The 21,210-nt window shown below is 39.0% G+C and overlaps 1 protein-coding gene across 1 annotated transcript in view; it reads left to right on the plus strand.

The window, feature by feature from the left end:
- The first annotated feature begins 703 nt into the window (after window positions 1-703).
- LOC132818982 (vasculin-like) overlaps window positions 704-21,210 on the plus strand; it is a 77,344-nt gene continuing 56,837 nt past the window's right edge. Inside the window, exons 1-3 of the mRNA XM_060830182.1 lie at window positions 704-1,139; window positions 3,364-3,535; window positions 3,729-3,847. Coding sequence (XP_060686165.1) covers window positions 3,785-3,847 — 63 coding nt within the window. The 5' untranslated portion in view covers window positions 704-1,139; window positions 3,364-3,535; window positions 3,729-3,784. The remainder of the gene's footprint in view (window positions 1,140-3,363; window positions 3,536-3,728; window positions 3,848-21,210) is intronic.

Consider the following 21,210-nt stretch of genomic DNA (forward strand, 5'->3'; position numbering starts at 1 on the left):
TGAATGGGTATATGAATAGGAACAGTTTAGAGGGATATGGGGCAACTGCTGGAAAATGGGACTAGACTAGGTTGGGATATGAGGTCTGAGTTGGACCAAAGGGTCTGCTTCAGTGCTGTACATCTCAATGATTCTATGGGTGGAGATTTGGTCAAAACTGAAGGAACACTGAGAAATCTGGATAGAAAGGACATGGAGAGGATGTTTCCACCATATTCTGGAGCGGAGTTATATCAGCCTCCAACCCCCAATCGAAAGTGGATTTAAATTCTATCACGTCTATCATGCAAACAGAGTACCACCATGGCATCCAGCACCCTCACACAGCACGCAGGCGCAGAACCGGGTCACCTGCCGAGTCCAGTAGCGCAGGCGCAGCGGCGATTTTTTTCGGGGCGTGGGGGCGGAACTGATCTCGCGTGATTTGAAGCCTGGCCTTTAAATATATTTTCCCATTGGCTGACCCCGGGCATAACGTCACTCACCGGAGGGTCAAACACTAAATTAGCTTTAATTTCCAGCTCACAGGGTTAAAATGATGTTTGGGAAAGGTGAGGACGCTGTTTAGGTGATTGGAAAGGCAGTGTCCTGTTTACCCAGTGCCCTGTTTTATTGAGAGACGGAAGTTTTCACTTTGTTTTTGTGCCTGATTTTTATTTTCGTCCTGACGTCATCGAGGCGACCAGCCCGTGTCGTCATCACGTGGTGCCCGATGTCGCTTAAGTTTAGAGATTGTGGAGGCGCTGGAAGAGTTTGAAGATTAATTTTGAATCTAGAAAGGAGCCCTCTCTGTGTCTCGCTTTTGTTGTATCTTTATCTGTTGGTGATGATGTTCTATCCTCCCTGTGTTTGCAGTTTCTTCTCGCTTTCAGAACGGCTAATTTCCTAAACCTTTTCATTCATTCCGCTTTCCCAAATATTTACAAGCGTGGAAAATTTCTGAGGCCTAATTGTCGCTATTTGTAAACAAGAATAAGAAACAGTTGTTGTTTGTTGGTAATACTTCACTTTTTGCTGCCGAGTTCTAGAAAGAATTTTCTTCTGTTCAATTTGACGATTAGTGACTGTGCCATTAATTACATCAGAGTGTTGGTTCATGTAACTCAACTTCACTGTTATGCCGCGGGATATCTGCAACAGTAAGTACATATTTCATTTTTAGGTTTTAAAAAAACCTTGCCTTTCACACTGACTTGTTTGAATATTATTGAATATGCTGTTTGGTTAAATATGACAGAAGTTGATTTTGAAATTGAGTCCAAGTAATTTGTTAAGCCTTCAGTTTTGTTGATTTGTGGCCTAAAACCATTGGAAGATGTTATTTCTAATATTAATTTTAACTTGTAAACCTGTCAAAGAATTAACTTTGTCTTTCTTTGTGTGAATTTTTTAAAAGCACACTTTAATTCCTGGTAGCAAATGAAGAGGTTAAGATATAGTTGGGATAAAAGCAGTTGTTTTGTTTGCAAGATTTGTAACTAATTGGGAATTCTGGGCTGAAAAGTTTTGAAACTTCTGTAAATGAAAATTTAGCATGTGTATTGAATTCAACTGATGCCTTTAAAATCTATATTGGAAGCTTTTTGATCACTGGCCTCAATGCCCTTTGACTTGCTGCCAATTTTTCACTTAGTTTTGCTTCTGTGAAGCGAGTTCCTTTTTGCATTAAAGATATGCTATAAATGTTGTAGTCTCAGAAGAAGAGAGAATTTATCCTCATGTTGAACCATGTTAGCATGAATGAGTGTGATCTTTGTCAAATCTCTGAAGGTGTGGAGTAACTATCAACTAAATTTCTGAAAATCATGTATGCTAGTTGCAATGACTTAATTGAAAAACTGAGCTAGTGAGGAGTGTGGGCTGAACTGAATTTGTCAGTACAACACATTTTTTGTTAGTTGTATTTTGGTGGGAAGAATCAGAATCATGATATAGCATAAGGATAACTTGGAATTTGAGAAGGATAATGTGCCATAGTATATTAAGGCACTAATCCCTCCTTTGGGATCTAGAAAGATGCAAAGTACAGTATTGTTATTTTGTAATGATGTTCTTGAAGGCGATTCTACCAATCTCTATTCCCGTTCAGCTAATTGTGGTCACTAAGTTAACAGTTTCACTTAAAGGGAAAAGTGATGGTTAGCATAAGAAATTTAAAGTGTTACATTTGGTGCTGCTTTTCTGAACTTGCTGTGAAGAATCTTTTGTTGGAAAGGCATCCAGAGAGATTTAATCTTGCTGCATTCTTTGAAATGCTGGATGCTGACACCTACTGCCAAGAGAAGGAAAAATGTTTGTCAGTATTATTGACATTCCTCATGGAGTACAAATATTCTCTTTCAAATCTGAATAAGTGAAAATAATATTTGAAGTGATATCTCTTTTCTTTACATTATCCAACTTTGGAAATGAGTCCAATGTCAGATGGTGGTCATGTTGAGAATTTTCAAGGCATCTGGTGTGTTTGGTTGAAAATATTTTGTATTTATTTGTGCAAACTGGCACTTTTTTAAGAAAAAAGTGACAACTTATATTTATTCCTGGCTTGTCTTGAAGAATTTGAGCCATGTGAGTGAGGGTGGCATGTTGGGAAGGACGTTCTTGCAATTGGTGATTGTCAGCATTTGTCTTTTTGGTTTCATGTCTTTAATAATTGGAGCATTTTATCTAAATTTATTTTTGAGGTGTAGTTAATTTCTGTAAAAACATTCACGTTAGTTGTTCAAACTAGATATGCACGAATCTCTCTGTAGAAACTGAATCCATTGTAATATGTGGGTTCTTGCTTCAATTTTGGTAAACTGTATGATACTATTCACACTTAAAATTGTGTAAATTAAATATAAATTCAATTTCTGTTCATATCACTTTTTGATATAGTTCTGACAGGTTGCCCATTTGCAGTAGAAATGTAACAGAACATTTCTTGTGCTGCATGCTGCAGCACTATTGGTAGCTCTTTTGGTATGAAGTCTTTATTTCTCTTATTCTCATCACTTATATTGCTTAGTACAAACTCTACAGTAAATAATTTATTGGGTTTCAGGTTTCCTTTTTCTTCACACTAGTCTCCATGGGCTGAAGTAGGTGCAGTAATTATGTATATTTGTAAAACCAGAAAGAATACAAGTTTTGTGAGAGCAAAAGCTTCATATTATTGATATTTTGAAAATGCTCACAATTTCTACATTGTTACCAGGCTGGATAGGTAACTATGATGATTGGTCAACTGCTTTTTGCAGATTTTATTGCAAAAAAAAGCACTTTATGGAAATTCCCGCAAGCAAAGCAGATTATACTTAAGAGCAAATTACCTTGAATTCCATAGGAATGCCTAATTTGTTTTCATGTGCATTTCTACAGTTTTCAAACCTTTTATCGGGTTCATACAGCAATAAATGCTGATGTAATTAAAACTGGAAAAATGAACCTCTGAATGACCCTTGGGTTGTGCTGCGATGAAAAGAAGCAGAGTCGTGTGGTGCTGTTGCTGGGAAGTTCACACTGTGGAATTGCTCCCTTTTGTTGAAGAAAGGTATGTTGATAGATCCTGAATTGTGATAAGACCATAATGCACTGATCTGTGTGTAGCAATATTTTTGGAATTATTGGGGACAAAATAATCAATTCTAAATGAAAACTAAATAGGTTAAATAGTTTTGTTTATTCTGAGTTACACTGGGAAACGGAACTGAACTCAAGGTAATCATATGTTTTTACATTTGCAGGGATCTGCCATGAGGTGTTGATACCTTACTTTAAAACCCTGAGACATAGGACCTAAATGGCGCAGCATGACTTTGCTCCAGCCTGGCTTAATTTTCCAACTCCACCTTCGTCCACAAAGGTATTAGAATACACCTTTTAAATTTTTGCATTTTCAGATGTTTGAAAACCTCTTCTTCTCCTTGTTTTTGGTTCACATAATATTTGTTTTACGTGGACTATTAAATTCTTTGTGTAAAAATATGATTCTCTAATTGAGGACTGATGTTGCTTCTGACTTTTTTAAAACTGATTTTAGTTGGATTAATTTGACCAGTTCTAACAAAGGTTCATTTAAAAACATCAAAAAAGATGTTATTTCCTTACCTGTTGAATTCTCAGTGACTATCCTATTTTGGATGCAATATTGAACGTTTTGTTTCTCAAAATAAATTGCAATGCAATAACTTGCATTGTTAGACATAGGACAAAACTTCAGAGCATAAATTCCAGCTATTTCACTTGTCCTCTGAGTATCTAAGTCCCCTTTTATGGTAGAGAATTCAAAACTAATGCAGTTTTCCTGAACTGACCCAGAACCCTCTGTTATTACTTACTTCAAACTCTTTTTTTTTCTTCCCTTTTAAATGATGCAATCCTGCTTCAATTGCTGTGAGTTGCAAAAGGTTCCATGCTTCAGTAATTCTAGACAACAAATTCTAGAACCTTCGCATTGGCTACCAGGTAGTAATATATTAGCATTAATTCATTAACAGATGAAAAATAGAATCTAAATAATGTTCATTTATGGGCTTCTGGTTGTAACTAGGAGGGAATAACAAAAATAAAAAACACAATAGCTGAAGTCTGTTATTACATGCGTTCTTTAGGTGAGGGAACTAGTCCAGTTTACTAAAGTGATAATGGGAGCTGGCTGGTGAGAAGGTAAACTGTGGAGACTAGAAAAAGGAAACAGAACCGTAGAAATGGGAGAAGATACAATCATTTGGCTCTTTTGATCCAGCTTTGCTGTTTACTGCAATCATGCCTTGATCCACTAAGTTCAGTAGGATGATCCCCAGTATGAAGGCATTGTCTTATGAGCTATGGTTGAACAGGAAATTACTCCAGTCACTCTCATTTAGAAGACTGAGAGGTGATCTCATTGAAACATAGGATTCTTGAGGGACTTAATATGGGAAATGCTGAAATGTTGTTTCACCTCATTGGAGACTGGAGGACCAGAGGTGGTGGCACAACATTATTCTGAGACTAAGTTAAGACTGAGATGAGGAGGAATTTCTTTTCTTGGATGGTTGAGTTTCATTGGAACTCCAGAGCTGTAAAGGCAGAGTCCTTGCGTATATTTACGGCTGAGATAGATACGTAATCAGTAGGAAATGAAGGATTAAGGAGAAAGGGTAGTAGGAAAGGCTAAGTGAGGAGTGCTAGATCAGCCATGATTCTATTGAATGACAGAACAGACTCAGGGGACTGAACGACCTACTTCTGTTTCTATTTTTTATGGTCTCTACCTTTTTTAACCCATCCTCCTGCAGCTCACTTGGTTTAATCTACATCCTTTTGTTTTTCTGACAGTTCATTTTCCCACTTTTTATCACCAGCAAATGTGTGTACATTATACACTATTCCCATATTTGAGTCATTGCCAATTATAAATAGGAATTCCAATCATTTGATTCTTGTGGTACCCCATGAGTTGTAGCTAGCAAACCTGAAATTGATCCACTCTTCGCTTACTGTTTTTGAATTAGTTGACTAATTTTTTATTTCATGTCAATATGTTTCACTTAATCCCACAAGTCCGAAATATGTGCAATCTCACTTGTATTAAATGTATCTTGAAAATCTAAATGCACAAGATATCAAGACCAGAAGCAGGAGTAGGCCATCTGGCCCTTTGAGCCTGCTCTGCCGTTCAATAAGATCATGGCTGATCTTTTTGTGGCTTCAGCTCCACTTAGACACCCCCTCACCATAATCACTGAATCCTTTACTGTTCAAAAAAAATACATCTAAGCCTTAAAAAAACATTCAAATGAGGAAGTCTCCATGACATCATTGCGCAGGAATTATAACAAATTCAGAACTCTCTTTCTTTGGGTGAAGAATTCCATCCTCCATTCTGTTCTAAATCTGCTCCCTTTAATTTTGAGTTTTTGCCTCAAAGATACATTGGTTGTCCTCTATCTATCCTCTCATGACAGTCTCAAAAACATTTAACAAATATTTGTAAAGAAAATGCATTTTTTTAAAACTTGAACCAGATTGCAGAAAAACTTCAACCTTTTGTTACATTCCAGCATTTTCTTGGTAACTGACCTATATTTCTTTCTTTTCTCTTCCCTCGTTTCTTGAATAGTGAGGTTAAGTCGTCTTCCTTGATATCTATGTTGACTGTTCTAGTCACTCTGGAAAATGAAAACCAATGGGTTTGCAATCTCTTTGGTTCCCTGTTGCAATATTAGGTTGTAAGCCATTGCTCGTGGAGATCTGTCAATTCAAATCCCATTAATTTATCCAGTGCTATCTTTTATGAATATTAAAACTGTACATTTTTAATTTTGATTAAACAATCTTGGTTTGTCACTTCTTATAAAGACAGATGTAAAGTTCCTCTGCTTTTTGAGTCCCATTCAATTCTTCCCTTTTTTTGAAAATGTTATCAAAACTCTTAAGTTTTTTTTTAAATGTATCATTCCGATTGTTTTATGCTCACCAATTCTCCTTTTTTGTTTCTTGGTCGCCTACTTAGCATTTTTTAAAAATTCTTCCACATTTTGGGCTTCAATTTCAAAATAAAACTATATTATAAATCTCAATATGCATACTTGCAGTTTCAACGAAAGCCATTTGGTCCAACATATATGCAAGATCAAATGTGAGTTTTTCTTTTTACTGCAATTGCAAGCATTCTATCTCCGTCTACTCAACCAGATCCTTTTAAAGAAAGACTTGCATTTGGATAGTGCTTTTCGCAATGATGAGACGTCTCAAAACACTTTACAGTCAGAGCTACCTTTGCAGTATCGTTGTTATAATGAGTTAATTTGTTTACACACCATTCCTAAAAGTAGTAATATAATAATATCCTGATACTTTATTTTTTGGTGGTAATGATGGAGGGTTAAACATTGGTCAAGAGAGCTCCCATTTTCTTTTTCGAAATAGAGCAATGGAATTGTTTACCTCCACTGGAGTAGTTAGCTGGGGTCCCACTGTAATGCCTCCATTCAGAAGACAGCAGTCAGCAGTCAGCATTCCCTCAGTACTACTGTTGTGTCAACATTTGATTTTGTTATTGTGCTCATGCCCTGATTTGAGAATCATTATTTTCAATACTCCTCAATCGTCATTTCACAAGATTGAAAAAAACCTAATCTCTGTGTTTTCTGATGGGTAGTCCCTGACATTTTTGTTACCACTCCAATTAATTTAATACTGTCTTTACTTTTACTTATTAGCATATTTGAACCACAATTCCCATAGAATGTTTGTTATTCTTTTAAAGGATTTTTATTTCAAATAAATCAAGTTGATTTTGTTAAATAACTTTCATTGTGTAACTATGAAAAACATTAACTTTTTAAAAGCACATTAAAGCATTTAGACTGATCAGGATGCTTTACAAGGGTTCTAAAGCAAATTATGACCACGAATTGCATAAGGAGGTATTGGTACAAATGGCACAAGATTTGGCCAAACAGGTACAGTTTGAGAAGCATCTTGAAGGCAGAAAGGATGGTAGAGGGGGTTAGCGGCTGAATTCAAGAACTGAAGATTTATGAAGCTGCAGATGGGTACTGTTGATGAAGTAATTAACAATGAGGATGAGTAAGATTGTGGAATTAGATGTAAAAGTAACTGAAGATTTTGGGGGTGGGGGTGTAGTTGTGGGGAGACTTAAAAATATGGATGTGATCAAAGTTACTTGATGTTGAATATCTGCACCAAATTGTTACTTTGAGAATGTTACGTAGAATTGCACCATCTTCGGTCTTTTAACTGAACTTATTTTGTTCATGATACCAATCTGGCAACTCTCTTGCACCCTTTCTGAAGCCTTCAATTCCTTCTGAAGGTGTGATACTCTACCTCTTTTTCTTCCCCATGAATGTTTCCTTCTGTAACTTTATTTTTTGTCTGTTAAATCTTTTTGGACTATTAAGTTCCTTTGGTTGTCGTAGTTAACAATACTTTTGAATCTTCAACCTTGCATTCAAAATATGCATACCATTCAAGACATTCTAGATTTTCTTCATTTTTAAAAGTTTCCTGGTTTTGATGTTTCATTTTTGTAATCCAAAACTGGGATCTAATTGGCTCTTATCATTATGGTTGAGCTTATTAATGTAGTGGTGATCTCGGGTTAAATGCTTATTGGAGGTCATTGATGAAGAGCCTAAGTAACACAGCTCAGTTTGACCTCGGCCTTCGTAATTGTTGGGGTACCCTATAATTGACTTCTGTCATTATCCCAGGAGAACTGGCCACCCAGTTTAGTTTTGTTTGGAACTGCTGCTTTTTATTTGTTGACATATGGAATATGCTATCTGTAAGGCTCAGGAACTTCAATGTTCCTGTATCCACCTTGCTATTGAAATCTTTGTAAAAGGTTACACCTGATTCAGGTGTAACTCCATTTCAGTTGCAATGTGGTTAATAAAAACTTGAAGAACAAACTGAATCCAATTTACGTTCATATTAATGCTGCGAAACAGATTAGACGTATTTCAAATACATTTTTTCTGAAAAAGTTGGAGTTTAGTTTCTGCCTTTACCTCATGTACATGACAACATTTAATTTGCTTAGTCCACAAAAAAATTGCTTTTGTTTCCTGGCTGGACATCTGTGAAAATTCCTTGATGCAATTTGGCTGCTAGAACAGCCTGGTGTCTGCACCAAGTTGGAGTGGAGGCAATGTCCAGTGAAGAATACTATGGACATTGTGAATTGACTGATTTCAGAGGTCAAGCCGTAGACTCATAAAATAATGACAGTACAAGAGGTCATTCACCCTGAACTACTTATTACAACTCTGAAGAATATCTCTGAATTCCACTTCTCTGCTTTTCTGCTAGCTTTGCATTTTTTTTTTCCTGTCTTGTGTTTATCCAATTCCCATATAAATACCTCAGATAACTCGGTCTGAGTGGGGTGGAGGCACAGTGTTGCAGATCCCAACCACTGATTGCAAAACCAAATAAAATTTTCTTGTATCACTAAGTCTTTTGACAGCCTCCATACACCAGTGTCCTCTGGTTCTTGATCTTACAGCAAGGCTTTTTATGAGGTGAAAGATGAGTGCCTTTCGTTACCTCTTTGACCACAAGCACCACTTCTGCTGTAGAATTGTTTAGCAGTGCTTCCATTAACCACGTTATTACTGTTCTAATATTTTCCTGGCTGATCTCTCACGCAGTACGCCATAGCCTTCAGTTCATGCATAATGCTACCAGTATCCTAACAAAGACTCATTTTGGGTTTTTGGCCAAAACTTTTTTGATATCTTGAATTTCATATTCTTATCTTGGTATTCTGCTTTAGATTCAAGATGTGGAGGTGCTCGTGTTGCATCTGGGTGGACAGGCAGAAGTCACTGACATGACACAAGGTTTAGTCCAACAGGTTTATTTAAAATCACAAGCTTTCGAAGTAATGCTCCTTCAACTGACAAAGGAGCAGCACTCCGAAAGCTTGTGACAGCAAATAAAACTGTTGGAGTATAACTTGGTGTCGATGGATTCTGACTTGATTCTTAAGTTATTGGGTCTTTATCATTTCTTTAATTGCCTCCAGCCTTGAATCTCTGAGATCTCTCATCTGCCAATTTTAGCTCTTTTGTGCATCCTAAATTTTATATTCTCTGCCACTGATGGCTGTTCCTTGAGCTACTTAAGCCCGAAGCTATGAATTCTCTGCTTAAAATGTTGTGTTTTTATGTTTCCATCTAAAAGATTCAATGCATTCCTGTGAATTGTCTTGGACCATTTTAGAACGCGAAAGTATCTTTTGCTATAATCACTGTATTCCCCAGTTCCATTTATTGATATTAATGTTTTATCCTGTTCATTGAGTTATTTGTGTAAGGGGAGGGTTTCTGCATGTTGGTGATTCAGAAACTAGGCCCAGAATATGCTTGAGATGGTGTTGACTAAGTTGGACTTGCATTATCAAAGCTAGAATTTTCCATGAAATAGTGCATTTGTGTAATTCTCTTCCACTGTAAAGTTACATACGTATTTAATATTGGTGACCTGTTGCTCACTTAGTACAGCTGAAAATTCATTTGTTGACAAACATAAACATTTTTGAGTTGCCACACTTGATTCACTGAAAAGGTTTTGAAAAGATATATAGTGAAAGTGCGTGGAATAATTGGATGGTTCTGTCAAAGGGCAAATGCCTGACAAATGGTGACTGGCTTTCTTTATATGAATCAAAGAATCTCTGAACTACTAACTGGTGGAAACTGATGAGCTTCTTTAAAAAAAAAAGTTGTTAGTATAAAAATATTATCTTAAACATACATGTGGTACCCCAGAATAAGCATAATTTGAGGAGCCTTTCTAAATCAACAAATCTCTCAATTTTGTCAACCTTTTGTGACTAGTTTTGTTGCTGGGGTCTGGTTTATGATGATTTGTTTTCTGCACTTGTTTACTGTTTCAAAACATCAGTACATGTGGGTTTTCGTGTAATTGAATTCTGTCATGCTTTCTAGACTTACGTACAGACTTGGCTGATTGTACTGAAACCTTAGAACAAAACCAGCGGATGATCTACCTTATTTTTGTTTCCTTGGTTCCTTTTCTAAAATTGCGTTGGGTCGGTTGGTTGCTTAATTCTTTATTACCCTATCTGTTTTATTAGTAATTTTCTTAGTTAAGAGTAAGGGGCTTGATATGACTTTTTAGTTTGATTGTGTAATGTAAACGGTAAGTAAGGGGGTGTTGGAATAATCAAACTTCCTTTTTTTTCAAAAGATAATCTATGTCTTTTTGTTTAATATGCACTTAGAAGTATTTTTCCCTTGTAAATGAGTTGTCTGAATCTGTAGCCTAATGTAACATGTTGCTGGTTTTCCTGTTTAAAATGTGGTTGTGAATTTGTTCATGTCGGTAGATGCTGATAATTTGAAAGGTTATTCCGAATAGCAGGTGCACCTGGAGTGAAATTTAGTGCATTTCTAGAATGAGAAGATTTCAATCCACACAATTTATAATACCATTATGCTGAAAAGTAGTAATGCATTTTTCCATGGGTGTTGTTCGTTTTCTGTTGAATTAACCAAAGTGTAAAATGTTTTTCTTCAAACCACTTTACAGAGATTCATGCTATTTGACATGCTTCAAACTTCTTTAAGACAAAAAGTTAAAACAAACATTTTGCTCTCAATTTGATCAGATTTGTCAAATATTGTTTGACATACAGAAGTGCTGTTGCGCATTCTTTGACATCTTCGCTTTACGTGGTAGACTAATTTTCCAACAATTTCATAATAGCAGACAAAATAGCATGTTTTTCAATGGCAAATGGAAGTGCAGTCTCATATGCCTTGCATTTTGTAATGTTCATGACTGACATTCATGAAACTGCAAAAATTATGAATCCAATCATGTAAATGTCATCTGAATGAAAATACTATCAAAAAGATAAGGGGCACATCAGAGTGGAAATAAATAGGAGCAGTTGAGAATTCCCTTGGAATCCATGCTAACTGTTGTGAAACACTTGTAGAATGAAAGTTAGTGTGGTCTTGTTAATGTTCTACCTTGTAAATTCTTTTTGTGACTTTGACTTTATTTTTTTCCAGGGTTATTGGCTACAATCTGATCACATTTTATTTTCCTGTAAAATTACTCCAACTCACTCCTAATGAATTATTGTAATTGCATTCACATTCTAGTTAGAAATGCCAAATCCATATATCCATTCTTGAAAATTATAATATAATTGAAACCGCATACTGTGATTAAATGTGCACAAAATTAACTGTTAGGTATATCATATAACTAATAGTTGATGGAATAATTATGATGTTCTTCTGTCCAACATGCATAGTAAGTTGATTTTAAACTTAGCCACAAAAATGTTTTGAACACCTTTTTTATGGGCTCTGGGTTTCTCATTTTCTAATGCATTATTGTCTGTTGAGACCTATTACTTGAATGTGTGAATAGTATACTCTAATAATACCAATTTAGAATTCGAAGGATTGTAAATTGTTTAGCAGGTTAACAATATTTCAGTATTAAAATGGTTTTCTGTTTCAGTTGTCAAAATGTCATCAGCTATGTTTATACATTAGTAACTTTTTGTCTTACTTTGGTCATGGGGATGTGAATCATACCACTCTTAACAATTTAATGTTTCTTGAACTGTATATCTGTATCATAGCCTCTCTGAACAGATTGATTTTAAATATTATTGGGAATATTTTCCCCATTTTCAGCCAGTCTGGTATTGCATTACTGGGAACTGAGTGTGACTAGCATTTTTAATGACTTTCACCCATCCACATTTGCCCCAGAGATATTTTAGTCACCTTGTTTGACAATAGATAATAGGTGCAGGAGGAGGTCATTCTGCCCTTCGAGCCTGCACCACCATTCAATATGATCATGGCTGATCATCCTTAATCAGTATCCTTTCCTGCCTTATCTCCATAACCCTTGATTCCACTATTCTTGAGAGCTCTATCCAACCCCTACTTGAATGAATCCAGAGACTGGGCCTCCACTGCCCTCTGGGGCAGAGCATTTCACACAGCCACCACACTCTGGCTGAAGAAGTTTCTCCTCATCACTGTCCTAAATGGTCTACCCCATATTTTTAAGCTGTGTTCTCTGGTTCGGCACTCGCCCATCAGCCGAAACAACATGTTTTCTGCCGCCAGTGTGTCAAAACCTTTAAATCTTTTACGTCTCAATCAGATCCCCTCTCAGTCTTCTAAACTCAAGGGTATACAAGCCCAGTCGCTCCAGTCTTTCAGCGTAAGGTAATCCCGCCATTCCAGGAATTGACCTCATGAACCTATGCTGCATTCCCTCAATAGCCAGAATGTCTGTCTTCAAATTTGGAGACCAGAACAGTGCACAGTACTCCAGGTGTGGTCTCACCAGGGCCCTGTACAGCTGCAGAAGAACCTCTTTGCTTCTATACTCAATTCCCCTTATGAAAGCCAGCATGCTATTAGCCGCCTTCACTTCCTGCTGTACCTGCATGCTTACCTCCATTGACTGGTGTGCAAAAACACCCCAGATCTCCTTTGTACTGCCCCTTTACCTAACTTGACTCCATTTAGGTAGTAATCTGCCTTCCTGTTCTTGCCACCAAAGTGGATAACCATACATTTATCCACATTAAACTGCATCTGCCATGTGTCTGACCACTCACCTAACTTGTCCAGGTCACCCTGTAATCTCCTAACATCCTCCTCACATTTCACCCTGCCACCCAGCTTAGTATCACCATCAAATTTGCTAATGTTATTGCTAATACCATCTTCTATATCATTAACATAGATTGTAAAAAGCTGCGGTCCCAGCACAGATCCCTGCGGTACCCCACTGGTCACTGCCTGCCATTCCGAAATGGAGCCGTTTATCACTACTTTGTTTCCTATCAGCCAACCAACTTGCAATCCAAGTTAGTACTTTGCCCCCAATACCATGCACCCTAATTTTGATGGTTAACCTCCTGTGTGGGACTTTATCAAAAGCTTTCTGAAAGTCCAAGTACACTACAGCAACTGGATCTCCGTCGTCCATCTTCAGAGTTACATCCTCAAAAAATTCCAGAAGATCAGGCTTGACTAATTTCCCCTTCATAAATCCACGCTGACTCTGTCCTATCCTGTTACTACTGTCCAGATGTGTCGTAATTTCATCCTTTATAATAGACTCCAGCATCTTTCCCACCATTGAGGTCAGACTAACTGGTCTATAATTTCCTGCTTTCTCTCTCCCATCTTTCTTCAAAAAGTGGTATAACATTAGCCACCCTCCAATCCGCAGGAACTGATTCCGAATTTGTCGAACTCTGGAAAATAATCACCAACGCGTCCACGATTTCTCGAGCCACCTCCTTCAGTACCCTGGGATGTAGGCCATCAGGCCCCGGGGACTTATCAACCTTCAGATTGAACAGTCTCTCCAACACCAATTCCTGGCAAATATAAATTCCCTTCAGTTCAGTTCCTTCAGCCACTGTTACCTCAGGGAGATTGCTTGTGTCTTCCCCAGTGAACACCGATCTGAAGTACCAATTCAATTCTTCTGCCATTTCTTTGTTCCCTGTAATATATTCCCCTGTTTCTGTCTTCAAGGGCCCAATTTTAGTCTTAACCATTTTTTTTTGTTTTTCACATACCTAAAAAAACTTTTACTATCCTCCTTTTATATTATAGGCCAGTTTACCTTCGTACCTCCATTTTTTTTCTCTCTGCGTATTTCCTTTTTAGTAATCCTCTGTTGCTCTTTAAAAGCTTCCCCGTCCTCCGTTTTCCCACTTATCTTTGCTATGTTATACTTTTTCTCTTTTAACTTTATATGTTTCTAAACATCCCTCGTCAGCCATGGCCGCTCATGCCTCCTCCTAGGATCTATCTTCCTTTTTGGAATGAACTGATCCTGCAACTTCTGCATTACACACAAATATCTGCTATTGTTCCTCCACTGTCATCCCTGCTAAGGTATTGCACCATTGAACTTTGGCCAGTTACTCCCTCATAGCTCCATAGTTCCCTTTATTCAACAGAAATATTGTCACTTCCAATTGTACCCTCTTCCCCCTCAAATTGCAGATTGAAGGTTATTGTATTATGGTGACTACTTCCCAATGGCTCCTTCACTTTGAGGTCCCTGACCAATTGTGGTTCGTTGCACAATACCAGATCCAGAATTGCCTTCTCCCTGGCTGGCTCCAGCACCAGCTGCTCTAAGAATCCATCTCTGAGGCACTCCACAATGTCTCTTTCTTGAGGTCCAATACCATCCTGATTCTCCCAGTCTACCTGCGTGTTGAAATCCCCCATAACAACTGCAGTAACGTCTTTGCGACAGGCCAATTTCAGCTTCTGATTCAACTTGCATCTGACTACTGTTTGGCAGCCTGCAGATGACTCCCAAGAAGGTCTTTTTACCCTTCATATTTCTCAGCTCTATCCACACTGACTCTACATTCCCTGATTCTAGGTCCCCCTCATGCAAGGGACTGAATATCATCCCTTATCATGGCCACCCCACCCCCTCTGCCTGTCAGTCTGTCCTTATGATAGCACGTGTAGCCTTGAATATTCATTTCCCAGGCCTTGTCCACTTGAAGCCACGTCTGCAATCCCCATAATATTGTTATCTGCTGATTTCCAAAAGAACCTCAAGCTCATCCATCTTCTCTCATGCTTCGTGCATTCATGAAGAACATTTCTAATTTGTTACTGCCCTCACCGTTCCCATCAACTCCTATTTCACTCAACCTTACAGCTTGATCCCTTTCTGAATTTTCTGCCTCATTTGATACAGTTGTCTTTCTTGACTTCTCTTGTTCTAACTTTCCCTTTAATTTCCTCCTTAAACATCCAGTTTGTCCCCTCCCCGCTGCTACTTAGTTTAAACGTAGCTGTGTTGCAGTAGCAAACCTGCCTGTCAGAATGCTGGTCCCTAACCTATTAAAGTGCAAACTGTCTCTCTTGTAGAATTTATGCTTACCACAAAACACACCCCAGTGATCCAAGAATTTAAATCCTTGCTTCCTGCACCAGTTCCCCAGCCACACGTTCAAGTCCATTATCTCCCTGTTTCTGGCTTCACCAGCCCGAGGAACTGGAAGCAAACCAGAGATAACCACCTTGGACGTCCTGCTTTTCAGCCTTCTTCCGAGTTCTCCGAAGTCCCGCTGTGATATGTTCCTCCTTCTCTTCCCAACATAATTTGTGCCGACATATACCACCACCTCTGGCTCTTCACCTTCATCCTTGAGGATTTCCTGCACTCTGTCTGTGTCTTTAATCCTGGCACCTGGAAGGCAACACACCATCCTTAAGTCCTGCCTGCTGCCAGAAAAACCCTGGTCAGTTCCTCTCACTATGGAGTCCCCTATTACCACGGCTCTGTGTGACGTCGGGACTCTTCCGCTCTGTCTCCACGCCAACTTTTCATTGACAGACCTGGCCGTCTCGCGGAGTGGCAGTGTCATCTGTCTCTACTGTTTACAAAAGATTCAACTTGTTCCTGACAGGTACCTCCCGCGGGGTCTCTTGCCCCTGTCTCCTCTCTGCCTTCCTCATTGTCTGCTCTCTTCTGGTATGATTGGTATAATAACCTCGCTGAAGGTCTTGTCCAGAAAGATCTCGTTCTCTCAGATGAGCCTAAGGTCCTCGAGTTCTTTCATCAGTGCTGCAATATGCTCTGTCAGTAGCTGAACATGCACACACTTTCCACACTTATACGAGCCAGACACACCAGAGTCGTTGATCTCCCACATCAAGCATGTAGCACACTGAACCAGCTTGGCAGTCATGTCTTCACCCTCTTCAACTGTGGCATAATCACTTCACTCAACCTCCTTGTCAAAGACTCCTGAGCTAAAGCCTCAGTCTTCAATCCATAGGAACTTCCTTGGACCCTCTTTTTGGGGCAAGTCTGTGGACTCTTAGTTTAGGTTAGAGGAGGGAGGGAGGGAGGCCCTACTTTGTAGGACCTGGGGTCTAGAACACACCCACTCTAATAACAATAACTTACCTTCCCAACCGGCTTTGCGCTCTGCCATTACTTCCGCCCAGATCCCGCAGCGCTCTGCTGCTCTCGGGAGACGTTGTGACACATCCAGGGCAGAAAGGACTTGAATCTGGATCTTTTGTCCCAGAAGTCAGATTTTTGGCTTCTGCCAAATTAAAGCAAACTAAACAGACTGACTGACTGATTTTTGGTTTGCTTGTTGGGATCAATTTATTGAGATTACACTTGAATTAGGCACATTGACTGCAATCTAAAAGTTACTTCCTGATAGCACTAACATACCAGGAAGGTAGATGTTACAGGTTTAATAGATGATTCACTTTACACGTACAGTCCATTTTCCAAGTCCGAAAGTCCTTCAGCGCTGTGAATTTACTCTTAAAATTTCAGCTTGCTTTTTTCTGGGGCTTAGCCTGATCTCCAACGAACAACAACTCATGGCATTCACCAACAACGCATGTTTGTAGATCCCTCTCCACTCTGGATGCAGTAGCTCATTCAGGCAATCAAGACCAATGTCTATGTAACCAAAACAACTGCAGCAGTTGTGTATTTGTCTACTGCTACCTTCTTGTACTTGTTGCTATCTGCAGCCTGCACGCACCAAACCACTGGGATCTAAGCTTGAACAGCATTTTTAAAGTACAGCATCTGCTTTCCACCATTGCCAATTTCTCTGCGTGTCTGAAATTCCATTTTAGTTTATTCAACTCAAGGATTCAGTTTCTCTTTGTTAACTGGAACTGAAGCAGAAACTTCAGATATGTTCTGTCTGAAGAAAGAAAACACCAAGCTTTGAGACCATGGATTCCATTGTACATTCTCTCTCAAACTTGGCTGGAATACGAATTCACTTTAAATTCAGCCTACAACATGCCCATCTTTGTCCCAGCCCTAAATAAAATTAATCCATATAGTCGATATTCCATTGCTAATAGTTGTAAGGTTATTGAAAACTATGCCATTTTCGGTTGAAATTTCCTGATGCGTTATTTGCGGTGCATTGGTTTAAGTATTAGTCTTGTTAAATTAATACAAATGGGAATTTTATGCAAATGTGATTCATATCCAATTTGCTTGCTCTCAGAAGCTGATCATTTATGTCAATTATTTGGATGTGAGCATAAGAGGTACAGTTATTAAGTTTGCAGATATCAAAATTGGAGATGTAGTGGACAGCAAAGAAGGTTACCTCAGATTACAATGGGATCTTGATCAGATGGGCCAATGGGCTGAGAAGTGACAGATGGAGTTTAATTCAGATAAATGCGAGGTGCTGCATTTTGGGAAAGCAAATCTTAGCAGGACTTATACATTTAATGGTAAGGTCCTAGGGAGTGTTGCTGAACAAAGAGACCTTGGATTGCAGGTTCATTGCTCCTTGAAAGTGGAGTCACTGGTAGATAGGGTAGTGAAGAAGGTGTTTGGTATGCTTTCCTTTATTGGTCAGAGTATTGAATACAGGAGTTGGGAGGTCATGTTATGGCTGTACAGGACATTGGTTAGGCCACTGTTGGAATATTGCATGCAGTTGTGGTCTCCTTCCTATCGGAAAGATGTTGTGAAACTTGAAAGGGTTCAGAAAAGATTTACAAGGATGTTGCCAGGGAGGATTTGAGCTAAAGATGAGGTTGAATAGGCTAGAACTGTTTTCCCTGGAGTGTTGGAGGCTGAGGGGTGACCTCATGGAGGTTTATAAAATCATGAGGGAAATGAATAGGATAAATACACAAGGTCTTTTACCTGAGGTGGGAGAGTCCAAAACTAGAGGGCATAGGTTTAGGGTGAGAGGGGAAAGATTATAAAAGAGACCTAAGGGGCAACCTTTTTCACGCAGAGCGTGGTACGTGTATGGAATGAGCTGCTTGAATGGAATGAGCTACCAGAGGAAGTGGTGGAGGCTGGTACAATTGCAACATTTAACAGGCATTTGGATGGGTGTATGAAAAGGAAGAGTTTGGAGGGATATGGGCCGGGTGCTGGCAGGTGGGACTGATTCGGTTGGGATATCTGGTCGGCGCGGATAGGTTGGACCGAAGGATCTCTTTCTGTGCTGTACATCTCCATGACTCTAAATGGCAAAGAAAAGCACTGGAATAGTAGAGAATATACTCAAAGTTTTTAGATTAGGAGAAAACTTTCAAGTTTGGAATTGATTACTGAATAATACTTGAACATTTCTGTCATGATTTTCAGGCTGTTGGATATATTTCACCTACTTGATATGAAGCTCTGTTTTCATCAGCAAGCCCTCTCTCCAAGTCCAAGTGTGACTTTACAGTGTCTGGTCATTTGTCATTGCCCAGGATTAAACAGAACAACCTTTTCTAGTATGACATGCTCTTTAAAAATGACACCAGCTCTCTCTCTCTCTCTCTCTCTCTCATATCCTCCTTATCTTCAGGCAACTGAATAATCCCTTTTCAATCTTGTGGTTTAGGCTATAATCTGAGTCCAGTTTAAAAAGGTAAACCTTGGAACAACAACAAATTTAAATCCAGAATTAATTACTTAGAACATATTGTTAATTTCCAATTTCAAAGCTAAGGAGTTGTGTTGCTTTCCTAACTCTACCAGTAATTCAAAGACTGAATTATTATTTATCAAGTTTTATGTGAGACTGAGACCTTTTTTAAATGGAACCCTGTTTGCTCTCCTCCACTCTTATAAAAGAGCAGGAGGAATTGCTGAACAGGTCAAAAAGTACCAAATATACTATTAGCCAAGGCATAGAGCAGTCATTCGGTTCGTGATTGCTGTCAATAGTTGATGTTTTTCACTAACGACCTGATCCTTCCTCTGATATTCTCCTCTGCTTTGTCAGCCTCTGAACAGCATCTCAATAATTGACAGTTTCCTATACAAAATTATATTAGTTCAAACATCTGATACTTTGACACAAATCATGCTGAACTGATTTTCTGTGGAAGAGATGAGCTCGGTTCCAAAACAGTTGGTTGAAGAGCTTGAAACTTTGTCTACATTCTGGTTTAAAAACCAAAAGAACTGCGCATGCTGTAAATCTGAAACAAAATCAGAAGTTGCTGTGAAAGCTCAACAGGTCTGATTTGCATCTGTGAAGAGAGATCAGTTAACATTTTGGGTCTGATGACCCTTCAGAAGTGAAAATAGCTAGGAAAATGTCAGTTTATATGCAGAAGAGGGTGGTGGGAGGGGGTTCAGACTGAATGATTGGGCTCTGTCACCATTTGAGAGGGAAGAACAGTTGGACAGACAAAGGAGTTGATAACCATCTGGCTGGGAGGGTGAATAGTTGTTAAATCAAGACTGTTTTATTGGCTAACGATAGGTAGTGTTGATGTGGAATTGCCAGTGTTGAACTGGGGTGGACAAAGTTTCAAAATCAATTAGGCGAAAGTGAGGACTGCAGATGTTGGGAGATCAGAGTCAAGAGTCGTGGTGCTGGAAAAGCACAGCATCCGAGGAGCAGGAGTCCTCCAACAGAAATGAGACTCTGGGGCAGAGAGATAAATGGGAGGGTGGGGCTGGGGAGAAAATAGCTAAGCGTGCAAGAGGTGGATGGAGATGAGGATAAAGATAGTAGGCCAGAGAGGAGAGTGGAGCAGATAGGTGGGAAGAACGATTGGCAGATAGGACAGGTCATGAGGATGGTGCTGAGAGTCTGTTTCAGAACATGATTGAAGAACTTCAGGGCAGAGGAGATGACCTGTGGGTTGCAGTGAGAGAGAGACTCACAGATCTATCTGTGGGGTAGTGGGCTCGGACATCTATAATTTAGAAACCTGGCGATGTATTCCTCAGGGATCAGTTTACTTATCTGTCCCGATGGTTGGCTCGCAACACAGTGGCGCTAACCGCATAAGTCCAATTTTCGCACTGGCTGAACTTACAACAGGAGACTGTGTGTGCTTCTCAGTCTGCCCCGTCCCTTGAGTTGTGACCCTCTGGTTACGGAATGGGTCATTTGGGTGCCAGCTGATTTGGTTCAGCCCATTTGGCAACAGACGTTTTGGTGCTAGGAAAAAAATGTTGATTGAAACGTAGCTTTATTTAGTTCACTTAGTAATTGCGAGCAAGGCTCCTCAAGTAACCAGCTAAGCAAGGAGAGAGCTAGTTTTCCTGGTTCTAAATATGTACTAGCTCAATTTATACAAAGGAGGTGCAAGCAGCAACATACCTCTTGGTCTTTTCAAGGCTGCATGCTCAACTACTATATACAAAAACAATTAGTACAAAAAAATGCATGCACTATATGTTCATATGTACAAGTAGTATATTTATGTTGAAATTAAACTTACCTACATCATTCGATAAACATACGTGGTTATTCAACATAACAGATGGTTATATAACAGATATATTGTAATTTTGTTACACTAAAGCTGTTCATACAGACACATTTACAAATTAAGGAATGTTCTTAGCACAAACATCTGTCGCCAAATGGGGTGGCACCAAATAAGTTTGGTGCCCAAACGGCCATGCCAAAACTTACCAAACCCTCTGGTTAAACCACCACTAGTCATATACCTCTAATGAGCGAACATCTCTCTCTTTCCTTTATAGCACCAAAGTTTGCAGTTATCAACTTGTTCTGTGCAGTTAAACAGTTCAAGGAGCTAAGGAGATTGTGGTAATGGTATGATTTATGGGCTGACGTGTTCAGTAAACATAATCCTTGTGCTATGGGGAACAAATGGTTTTGTGCTGATGGTGGTTTACTATTCATTGGCTTTTACATGAATCACAGGTATGCAGGTA

The sequence above is a fragment of the Hemiscyllium ocellatum genome, chromosome 1 (genome assembly GCF_020745735.1).
Source record: "Hemiscyllium ocellatum isolate sHemOce1 chromosome 1, sHemOce1.pat.X.cur, whole genome shotgun sequence".
NCBI lineage: Eukaryota > Metazoa > Chordata > Chondrichthyes > Orectolobiformes > Hemiscylliidae > Hemiscyllium > Hemiscyllium ocellatum.